Below are 12,272 nucleotides of genomic sequence, written 5' to 3' on the forward strand. Positions count from 1 at the left end.
GATGTAATTTCCCCTCCGCTTGCCCCCCTTAGAAGCTCTTTGGATTATACTTTTTGGGCCTAGGATGGTCTGAGTGTCCTTGGAGAGCAGGCCCAGAGAGGCTTTTGTTATGTCTACTCGGCCTGAGAGAGCAGAAACCACAAGAAGGCCACAAGAAACTTCAGAGTTACACTCTAAGCAGTACAGGATTTGAAAAACACAAAGGTCAAGATCCAAGGCATCAAGACTGTCATATCAGACTAGTCAAGCAGTTGGCAAACTCATGCTGACTCTTGCAACTTTCCCCGTGAATCCTGGGAAGGAGCATGATCCAAAGCCTGGGGATGGTGGTGTTCCTATCTGGACACCAACACATTTGTGAATGTTTTTGTAGTGTTTTTACTTCTCATTTCAACACCTAGAGAATATCAAGACTGTTGAAGAGCAGTTTGCCACTGATGCCAATGTTAATTGTTCTTGGAGCTTTCTGTTGACAGTGTTGTTGCCTGCATAACCAGCTAAGGATGAAACATTACCAGCAGGGAAACTCTAGCAGAAAAGTGATTTATTCAACATTACACAATGTGTCTGTTGTCAAGCGGGAGTAGAACTCAGGATGTACTTCCTTCTGGTCACATACTCATCCCCAAATGCATCACATGATAACTAATGCCAAGAACATTCAAACTTTTGAGACAAATAAATACTTCTTCCATCCAGTGACCTCAGCTTAAGGTTTCATTGCATTATAAATATACCTGTCTAACATGTATAACACAAAAGCAACACAATGGTGAAGTGAATTATCTGGATTGCAACATGCACTTGGCTCTGATAATAAGCACTTACAGGGAACATAAGCTCATTGGGGACTGTTAAAAAACCTAGGATGATAGACTGAAAAAAGCAGGTACATGAACTGAGACAGCAAAGCTGGCAAAAATATTGTTGTTGGAAATGGAAAGCGAACACTTATTTTATGTTTTTATGGGAAATTTCTAGGTGTGTGTGATTTTATTTTGATTTTTAAAATACTACATTTTAACATAAATATAGCTATACAGCTCTCAGTCTCGTTTTAAAACTTTCTGTGCAATTTTTAATTTTAAAATGCAGAAAGCATAGGGCAGTGTCTTTCTCCTCTTATTCCCTTCCTGAATCATCCTTGTTTCACCTAGGAAATCACTGCTGTGTCTTCGTAAGATGTCTTCTTACAAGTACAAAACAAAGAATCTAGGTTTTCTGTATGTGTGTAACTAAAAGGAACCCAGTGTAACAGAGCCAGACACAGAAGGTGAAAACAGTATAGTATGGATTTCCATCCTATCATCAGCTCTGCCTTCTGTATTTGCTAGTTGTTTGGCATGTTCTGCTTGTGAAATGGCTGTGCAACACTTCTAATGTTGCATGTTGTCTCCAGGAGAGAAATAAGGAGTTTCTCATGCTGTGCTTATGCACAGTTCTCCCAAATTAATTTAAAATATTCACATGTACATAATAGCTAACATATGAGAAGGCTATTGCTAATTTCCAGATAACAAACAGGCTAAATCATTTGCTTAGTTTTGTTGATATATCCAACCAAGTCAGAGTTTTCTGGTGGTGTTTTTTTGGTAGTTTTCTTTTGTCCTCTTTGTCCCCTCATCTCTATAAATGAACTGCTCTTTGTGTTGCTTTGATGCAACAGAAAGGCACTATAAAATTAGTCCATTAATAACATTTGTAATATTTATCGAATAACTATTCATCAGATTAGCAAGTGGCAGGGCCTTCGAAGGTGTTAAGCAATGGCATAATGCCAACAGGGACGTGAGCCACCAACATATTAAAAAGATATCTAAAGCAACACAACAAACACATTCTGCAGCTCCTTGTCTAAGAACATACCTATGGCCTCCTTGCACGCACACTGTGTTTGCAAAGAAATTATGCAACCAGGCATGGTGGGTGGGATACTCCATTTCTAGATTATTTTAGCTCAGATTCTTCTGCAGTTCCCTGCACTTAAATCCTCAGTGGCTTGGATGTGGTAATTGCACGAGTACAAATCAGGCCAGTATTTGGCTCTTTAGTTCAATACTTATTTACTGAAAGGTAAAAAGGGACATTTCTTTTTTTATTACAACTTCTCAGCAAGCATTTTTCCACACGTAGAAAACCATTATTATGTTTAACCAGTGCTATCACAAACCCCAGCACATTTAGGAGCTGTCATGGGGCACTGCCTAATCTGAGAACACCACTCTCTTCTAAACTGAGCAACAAATTGACACTACTAATGTTAGAAGTCAGTATCTTTGATCATTTCATTACATTTCAGGATACTTCAGAAGGTGTATCTCTCTTCACACAGAGGAAATAAGGAAGAGCTTGGTTGCAAGTAATTATTGCTGTGCAGAAAACAGTACCTGGAGCGATTGGCTTCCCTGGGAGCTGGACCCACGTCTGCTGGCTGCCTGGCTGAATCACAGGACTACTCAGCATGACTTCACAGTCTGTAATCTGGGTGAAACACAGGAAACCACCTGTGGCTACACTAAGGAGAGGCATTCTATTATTGCAGGATTTGCTATCTGTTTCTGAATCTAATAGCTTATTTCCTAACTGTGCACTGATTTGAATGTATTTGTTTTATTACACTTGTCAGCATGATGAGTGCCAAAAGTGAAGTTATGTTGGGCTAGGAAATACAGGGTGTTGCAGTCTTCAGTATGTACTAGGTCCTTTTCCTCAGAATATTCAAAGCCTACCACAGTCTCAGCATTTTAAAAGACCTTTGCCCACTTCATGACAACGCTAGATTTGCTTGAATGCTGATTACACAAAAAAATGTTGGCAAATTTTAGCTGCAACCTGTCCACTCTCTTTGTGCAAGGAACAGAAAGGAAAACCCCAAAGTTTATGTATCACTGTGTAGGCTAAGAAGCAACACAGCATGCTCAGAGAATGGTAACCATGAATGCTGTTGCTGTGCAATGAAAATGATGGGATTCTTGGAATAGAGATGACAAAGCACCACGAAATTCACTGTAGGAGGATGTCTATAAACCACCAAGGGACTAGCAGAGGCGTAGTATGCATAACACCCATGTTATTGTCTCAGGGACATATGTAGATGACAAAATATCCTTCCATGGCATTCAAAGAGATGTTGTATGATACAGACAAGTCCATGGGACATGACGGGAATACTGAAGGAGCTGTCTGGTGTCATTGCAAACCTGCTTCAATTATCATTAAAAGGCTGTGGTGACTGGCCAAGGTTTCTGCCAAATGTGAGAAAGCATGTCATCCCTATCTTCAAGAATGGCAAGTAAGATTCAGGGAACTGGACCTTATTAGTCTCACCTTGACTTTGGGGAATGTTATAGAGAAAATAACCCTGAAAATAATTTCCAGTTATTTTAAGATGGTGTTTGGGAGTAGTCAGCACAGATTTACAACAGAGGAAATCATGTCTAACCAACCTGAAAGCTTTCTATGAAGAGCATCTCACTGGATGAGGGGAGACCAACAGACAGGGTCCCAGACAACCACGTCTAGGTGGCCTGCTTCAGCAGGGGGGCAATGGACAAGATGTACTCCAAAGGCTCCTTCCAGCCTCAGCCATTCTGTGATTCTGTAAAATGCATCTCTGGCATTGCTAAGGACTACAGTTTGTGTGTGTGATTGACACATACACCAAATAAGCAATTAAACTACATGATAGGAGATAAACACTACCATGTTTTAGGAGCATCTGTATCTATATATCTATATATATCTTGTATTCCATGGCCCAAGCAGCTGGAAAAGTGGATGTCTGCATACACCACTTAATTACCAGCACAGAGAATGATACTTTCTGTTTGCTCTAAGTAAAGGTATATCAGCAACAGATTTTGAACTAAGTCTGTGATAAACAGTAAGTGCTTTGGAGTCCTGAGCTGCTGAACTAAGTGAATCCCAGGGCATTCAATATTAATTCTGACTATTCAAAAAACAACCTAAAAGAGAGGCAGATCCTGGAAAGAAAACCAGAAATCCCAATCTAGTAGCTGTGCTTCTATCTCTAGCTTTTACTCAATTTGTTTTCCTTTTACTCATTCTTCCCATTCTTAGGAAATAATGGTGGCAGAGAGTGACTTGGAAAAAACATATATGGACAAATCTGTGTAGAACAGTCGAAATCAGGCCCCTTGTGATCAAATCTATTGCACTTTGTTGGCTACTGGCTGTGCAATGGTTTTGTTCCACAAATCAACAGGAAATCTCTCCACCGGCTAATTGGAGGCCACCGATTCTGTGGGGTAACAAATCACTTAGGCTTATTAAAGACAAGAACTCACAGCCCACATATCAACTGTATACACGAGCGCATAATATTTTTAGGTTATTTATCAGGAAATGCCTTGAATGGGCCTGTTTTCCAACACTCACCTTAACCTGCTTATCACCTTCAAGAACCCTGCTCCAGTACAGCACTATCCCTCTGCTAACAGCCCTGATAATCACACTCCTCTTAAGACCAGACAGACCTATTTTGAGAGTGCTGTACATGCTTAAAAACTCAGAAAAGTAAGAGACCAATTAAAATGCTATAGATTCAATGCTGGGAATATGGCAATCATACTTCAAAAATCTGTTTGCTGTTGTTTTTATGACTGTGTGTTAACTCCATTAAGTTTTAATGCACACTGGAATGCTGTGAATGACAAGTGGCAAAAATTGCTTTGAAAAAATTCCTTGCTGTGACACTTTAAGGAGGACACTGCATTAACAGTTTATTTCAATAATACAAACTTCTGAGAGACTGGAAATTAAGTGTTCCAAATGAGCTTTAAATATAGCACAAGAAGTTTCAGTTTTAATGGACAAAGCCTGTTCCCACTAAATGTACCCTTGTACTGCCAAGAGGGCTTTGAAATAAAATAAAGTGGCAAGTTCAAGGCTATTAGTGTCAGAGTCAGACAAGCCAAGCAATTGTAAATTAAGCTGATCTCGGTATTAAAGGAATCTCTTTGCATGAACTCTTATGTTCCCCTTCACTCTCAAAACCAAAGTTGCTCCCTTGAGAAGGTACCTGGCTTCTGAGGCAATTGCTGAAGCATGAGAAATACTATAGATGACTGCATGAATAATTTCCAGCTAACAAAGTATCTTTACTTAAAATCTGATCTTCATTAATGCTCAAAGTGCAGAAAAAGAAAATTAAATTCAAAGAAACTTATAAAAGCTTCTTGTAAGATAACAGTGCTCCTCAGCAAAGTCTTTGGGTTAATAACTACAGATTAGTCAAGTCTATAACGCTAGACTGAATCATAATAAGAACTGGTTTTTGTAGCATTTCCTTCTTTGGTAAAACCCAGAAGATATCACTTTTCATTATGAGGTAAGCAAAGTCTGCCAACAAAGATTTTCATTTGAACTGAAAAGGAGGACAGAAAATGAACAGCAAATGGGAACAAAAAAAAGTTTTCACCTTTGAAAGCCTGTGACAGATCAGGACAAGTCAATGAAATGACAGTCTCCATCTCTGGTCTCTTTGTCCAAGTGACTGCAACGAACAACCTGATCATAATGCAGTGGCATGTCAGGCACCCCTTCTGGGTGCTTTGGATGCCTTAGGGCCTGGCAAATGCTAGTAGAGGTCTGGACAATTGAATCAAACTTCTGGTCTAGTGAGATACTGGGTTTTGAGGCCCTGGTGATGGTACTGACTGGACCTCCACTGCCTACAGCAGAGTTTAAAGAGCAGCCCGTGCCAGCCCTGACACACAGACACACAATACAGGACTCTGACTCAAACTTACCTCCTCTCAAAGGCAGGAAAAGAAGCCATGGTAAAGAACCTGTTTCGTTTCTCCACTTACGATGGCAGCTGAATCAGGCCAAAGAAACAAACCTTTCAAACTAAGTGCAGCAGAGGATATGAAGGGTTCCCAAATCTAAAACCACATTTTTTACTTCCTGTGTTAATAAAGCCAACTCTTCACATAGTGGGACTTCTTGATAGGACAGTCTGAGGAACCCTTTCTTGTGTCAACACAAAGAGCCTATATGTATATGCCAGCAGGTCTCCTTTGGCAGTGTTGCATTCCATTTAAATCTCTTTTCTGTTTGTTCTTTGATGTACTTGGGCTAAGATTCCCAGATTTACTGCACTATTTATCCTCAGTCACTACGCAGCTTAGGAATTGGTCAATAAATCCATCAGCTAGAGAAACTAAAGCCTAACTCTTCCCTATCCTAGACCAATGTCTTATGGGGCCACAGTCCATGCATCTTGAATTATTTTTTCAGAGTGAGACAGATTCATCCAGAAGAATGAAGCATGCCCCTACCTTGCCTTATAGTCCTGATGTTACTACAGTCTTCTGGGCAGTAGCATACATGAATTTGAACCCTCTTATATAGTAGAGAAAATACCTCTCTCAACCCTGCAAAAAGTTTTCTGTACTGAACTGGTCAATGTCTTACTGAAAAGGACCTGAAAAAAACCCCTAAACACCCACACCTCAATTTATTGCAGGTGAGTACTTCTCCTTTCAAACAATAACGTCAGAAGCAACAATGTTAATGTTTTCTACTGTTAATAAGAACCTCCAATTGTTTCTCTGCCTTGAGGTCCTTTAACCAAAACTGTCCACATGTTTCTTCAGGAAAGGACAATGCCATTAGCTTAATGTTATATAGTTTGCACCCAACACTTCAGTAGAACTCTCCTGCCATATTATCTTTAGTAGCAGCTCTTGAAAACTGTGAAAGCAGAAACAATGTATTTTTATGCAAAAGCGGAAATTAATTCTGAAGCAGAATTCTGCATAAGGAGTGCTTTTCTTCAGCCTAAGACACATCAGAAACAAAATGACACTCTAAATGTTTACAGTCTTATAAATTTGGTGACATACGTGTACTTAAAAAATGGAACAAAAATATTTTGCACATGGCTTTACCAATTACACTTGCAATGTTATTAGCATGACCAGCAATGACCTCAGGGTGCTAACAGGCTCTGATTGCCCTTATCAGCTCATAACCACCTTTTTTTCTGCAATATCCCTCTGCAACCTCTTCTCCTCTTCCTCCTGGGGATTTAAGCTGCCAGTGTTTGAAGTCAGCTCTGACACAGCACAGCTGCATAACCTACTGCAGCTTGGCCACTCCGCTGTTTGCTGCCTGCATCCTGGAGTGGTACCTCAGATGGCCAAACCAATGAAGTCATCACAGAAACAGCTTGCACACCCAGCTGACATATCCAGACAGCTGCAGGACAGCAGGACCCCACCACTTTCACTGGTGCTATTATTTTTATCACTGCACCCAAGTTCTATCCCTAATTCTGCAAAACTCCAAAACCAGTACAGCGAGGAGCATGCTGAAATGTAAAATCTTTAGTTATGTACTGAGAACATTCAGGTAATTGGAGCTCCAAGATCTTCTTGCCTTTACCTGCAGTACTTGAGTCTTCAGAAAGATATAGTGTCAGAGGCTTCTGAAGACTTGTATTTTAATTCCTGATGATTTGCATTTTAACTACTTAACAAAAAAATGGTATTTACTAAGCAGAAAATTATTTCTACTTGTAATTACTGTAACTTTCATTTCAAAATTGCTACAAAATCAAGTTATAAAAATGTATTTTTAAGTATACGCTAGCGTTACTGTCCAAAAAAACCCAGCCAATACCAGGTAAAAGGTTTTATTCTCAAAAAAAGTCAGCTATATAAAATATTTTAACATTCTGTTTAAATATTGGTGACAGATAATGCATTTCCTCAAATAAAGTGCTGTTTTTACAAATAGGTATTTCATTTTTACTTTTACTGCTGTTTTAACCTCATAATATTGAATAGATAAAGTATATTTTGGTTAACTAAGAATGCAGCATTACTTCTTTATATTTCTTCCCATGAAACCATTACATTTTCAATCTGGACTCCTTTATCTGTATCCAATCAACAGAGGCATATTCAGTTTATGTATTTCCCCACGTAGGAGGTGTCACAATTTGTGGTGTGCTTCTTGCCTTCTTCTGTGCTTTTGTTGCCCTTGACTGTGCTCATGTAGGTCTCCCATGGTTCTTCATCTACAGGCAAGAGTGGAATGAAACATCCATCTTCTTGCATGTTTATCCATTCTTCCTGCTCTTCTTTGTTTTCCTTAAATCCAGACCACTGATGCCTTGAACAATTCAACACTTAGGTTGAACTACAGAAGTAATCTCTTTATTATTTTCTTTTACTTTTTGTGGGTTTTGTATTTTAAGCATGTTACTGCAGAAAATCCTATGTCAGTGTAGTCAGGACTAACCTTTCTAATTTTCATTTGTACACTTGGATTTACTTAGTCAGATGCCAAACTTCACCATAAAAAAAAATATTTTGTTCCAGTAGCTACCTTTTAGAAGAAACGGCTTCTTGTGGTTTTGAAGAGCAGCCAGGTGCTGTAAAAGGGGAAAAAAAAAGTCTGAAAAACTGCAACCAGCAAGACTCACAGCTGTAAACAAGAGAGTAATTCCACAACTACTGGAAACAGACCCACATTTCCCAATGTTATACCAGAATCTAACAATTTGATCCTGTAATTAATTTTACTCATCTTAAGCTGTCTCCTGTATGGAGAAGGAATAAGAAGTCAAACTCATGTGTGAAAAGGTCACCTATTGCCACAAAGTGTCGAGTATCCCTCTCTTCTCTATGTGCACTTTTCCAGCAAGTGATTACCTGAATCCTGTATGATTTTTATATGCAAGTCTATATTGATTTTGCTCCTATTTTTATGCCTCGCTCTTCAATCTCTAACTCCCTCCTTTGGATAATTTCTACTTGATATTTTTGTCTCTGAATCCAAAAGTGAAAAGTAAATATACAAACAACTCTGTATCTGCAGATATATATGTATCTATCAATATATACAAGATACTATAATATGTAACGAGAAACCAGAAGACCAGAATTTCCACTAACTATAGACTGAATGGTATAATTTTCTTTTTGCATCATAGGCATACTCTTCATTTAAACTTTTGTCTGGAGAATATGCAGTTTATTCTTTTGATATCTATGTCCTGCCTTTCTTCATTGCCCTTACTAGGTGTTTGGATTTTCTCTTTTCTTCCCACCTATCAGAGTGTTGTTTAGATGGTGGAGATTGGGTGCATGAAGCTTGACACAGGCCCCCAAAATGAACTAAACAATTAGTCCTGGCAACTGGGCATTCAGAAAGTCCAATTTTCTTTTTTACCAGAATCATGTAAGCAAACAGCTCACCTCAAACCACAAAGAGAAACTTTTCCTGGGGTAATATAATTTGTTAAATCCCATTCTCTCAGGAAGCTGGACTTCATGCCGCCACTTGTTGTTTCACTGAAGTTGGAGGCCAGACAAAGGAGGAGCATTTTGTTCCTCAGAGCAGTCATTTTGCCTTATGCCTCCATGGGCTTGTCATCTGCTCTAAATGTCGAAGCAGCACAGTAATTCTGTGTTTGCTGGACACATTTGCTGGGCTATAAAGAAGCAGTATCTTCCTAGTAGTTTCTCTGATCAACGACAGGGTGCATTGTCAATTTTCCATGCTGTAATGGTAGCCAAACTACCAAAGTGTCAAAACCCGCCAAAACTTTCACTCTTGGAATGAATAATTTCATCAGAATTTTCTAAAGGTGACCAATTAATTTCCATTAAAAAGAGAGATGAAGGCAACACTCCTCATGTGTACTGTTTGCCTATTCAGAGTTCATTCCTGGTGCCTCCAAACCTAATGGCTTACAGGTCCAATAACCTCTGAATTATTTACACTGCTCTGCCTTATTCAGGTCAGGCAAGGACCGGAGCATGGAATTCCCACAGCCTAACCTAGTGCTCCCTGGCATGGGGTGGGGAGGAAGCAGTCTCAGTACTTCTGACAGAAAGCAAATGTTTGTCAAAGCCTGTTGTTTTCTGCAATGCAGAATCAGCTCACTTCTAGCCCCAGGGATGATACAGCAACTGATGTACAACAGAAACCTTCTCCCAACTGTGAGCTTTACTATAATTGGAATAGCTCATCTGCCAAAACCCAACAAACACTCAACTCTTCCAGGAGTTCCTGTAGTATAACAGGGAGCTCAGGAGTAATGATCTCAGCAGGAGGTGCTCAACCAGAAGCTACAAGAAGTCAGCAAATGATTTTGAACTGCCAAAAAAAAAAAAAAAAATCCAGAAGAAACTGTAGGGTGTTCCCTAAAGAAGCCTGTTGGGTGAAATTAGTTGTACCATCAATCCTCTACTTCTGATAGTCTTGCTTTTATTTATTCTGCCTCTCCTTGTTTTCCTTCTAGTGTATTCCCTAGAAGGGTGAATGTAGATAACCACTGCAGTTCTCCTTTCCTATAAACACTCACCTGGATGTACTTCTATTTCTGCTGCATGCTATCTCATACCAGCAACAACTCCTGACTCAGTGGTAGCAGGGGAGGGACTGAGCCTGGGCAGTGGGGACTGGAGCATTTTGGGCAGAACTAAAGCTAAGGGGACACTGGAGCTATGGATGGGGAAAGGCGTAGAAGCTGCAGACATTTGCAGACGAGGTGATAATAATCAGTCGACAGACCTCCCAAAATTATAAACTACAGTTCCAGAAAGTAAAGATTAAATTTCTTTCCCCCTGCTTTTTCTTTTCTGATTCTTATGGATATACCTGGATTATATTTCACTTTCTTCTTTACACCCCTACAGGCTGCAAACCTCGTAAAAGCAGAGATACACTGACAGCCACTCTGGTTTAGGTACTGAACTTTTAAAATTACTCAAAGTATTCACAAAATCACAGGGAAACAGTGAAACCAACACAGCTGGAAGAGCAGAATGTTTTCATTATCCTGTGAGCTACATCTAGCTTTCTAAAAGGGCAAATCATGATGGCTTTCTTGCTAATGGTGTCCAGACAGGCTCCTATGAAGAGCTGTGGAGAAATGAGATGATACAGACCATGCAAGAAGCATAAAAATTTCACATACTACTTTTCAAACGTACCACAGGAGGCAGCCAGTTACAGATGCCATGAGGTAAATCAGTGATTAGACTGTAATGAGCTAGAGAAGTAAGTTCACATCAGAAAAAACTAATTGTATTTACCATGGAAAAACTTGGGAAGGATACAATTTCAGAAGCCTTCCTTAGGTGGGAGTCCAAGATACCTTAACCTGAAGTAGTAGCAGAAAAGAATACAAAACAAATACACAAAGCAAGTAATAGCAAATTTCTAAGCCCGATGTCCTAGAGAAGCACAAGGATTAAGCAGCTGAACTGCTGTGTACAGAGCACAGGGTGTTGTTTAAATTGTCACATAACTGAGGTGTGGTAACAGTGATGCAAATCTTTTTAATGGTTCAAGATGAAATGCAGGGAAACAGAGACCAGTGAGACGGACAGCAATACCAACCAGATTAGCAAAAACTGTACCAAAGAATCTGAAGTTCTGTGGAAAACAATCAAAAAGAGTTTTGATAAGTCTTGCCTCATCAACCTACTAGAATCCCTTGAAGGTGCCAACAGTCTTGTAGATAAAAGAGGTCCATTTGATGCCTGGATTTTGACAAGACACTCACAAGGTCCAAGGTTAGCTCTTAAGATAATAAGGAACCCACAGGGTAAAAAGAAAATTTATTGTGTAGATGAATAATCTGTTAGGGAGGCAGAGGACAGAAGGTTGCCGTAAATAGTGATTTTTTCCATAGCAGAGAGATTCACCACTAGTATTTCATAGGGATCTGCATGAGGATATTCAGGATATGAACAGTATATTCAATATATGATTTTGAGAGGGCATATAAAGTGAAGGGAAAAACCTTCCTAAGTTATCCATGTAAATAAAAAGAAAGGTAAACAGAAGACTGGCAAAAGGACTTCATGTGACATCTGTGCCCAAACAATAGGACAGCAGACAAAATTTGATGAAGATAAATATGAAATAATATTAAGTAAGGCAAATGGAAAAGAAGATGTATGTGTGTTTATATAAAATTATAGGCTGTGAGCTCAAACTCAGTAGATTAGCTGGGTTGTAAGAAGTAATTCCAATTAATGCCAATTCAGTCTCCAATTATAGTCAACACAGCACAGTACTAGAAATAACTAGGAAAGGGCAAGAGAATGGAAAGTAGAGAACACAACTGAGAAACAGACATCACTCTGTCATGTAAATCCATAATACGCCTACATTTTGAACACTGTATGCTAGGCTGGTATCTCCCACATCTGAAAAGGTAATATCAGAAAAGAGAAAAACTATGGTATAGGAGTGACAAAGCAGTCTATAAGCCTTCCACTTGG

At 39.3% G+C, this 12,272-nt stretch overlaps 1 protein-coding gene across 1 annotated transcript in view; it reads right to left on the minus strand.

Moving 5' to 3' along the window:
• Nucleotides 1-527: 527 nt before the first annotated feature.
• The window catches only part of ANKS6 (ankyrin repeat and sterile alpha motif domain containing 6), a 48,623-nt gene continuing 36,878 nt past the window's right edge, over nt 528-12,272 (minus strand). The window contains exon 18 of the mRNA XM_017739080.1: nt 528-8,404. Within this exon, the coding sequence (XP_017594569.1) occupies nt 8,355-8,404 (50 nt within the window). The 3' untranslated portion in view covers nt 528-8,354. The remainder of the gene's footprint in view (nt 8,405-12,272) is intronic.

The sequence above is a fragment of the Corvus brachyrhynchos genome, unplaced genomic scaffold (assembly GCF_000691975.1).
Source record: "Corvus brachyrhynchos isolate BGI_N302 unplaced genomic scaffold, ASM69197v1 scaffold7, whole genome shotgun sequence".
Lineage (NCBI taxonomy): Eukaryota > Metazoa > Chordata > Aves > Passeriformes > Corvidae > Corvus > Corvus brachyrhynchos.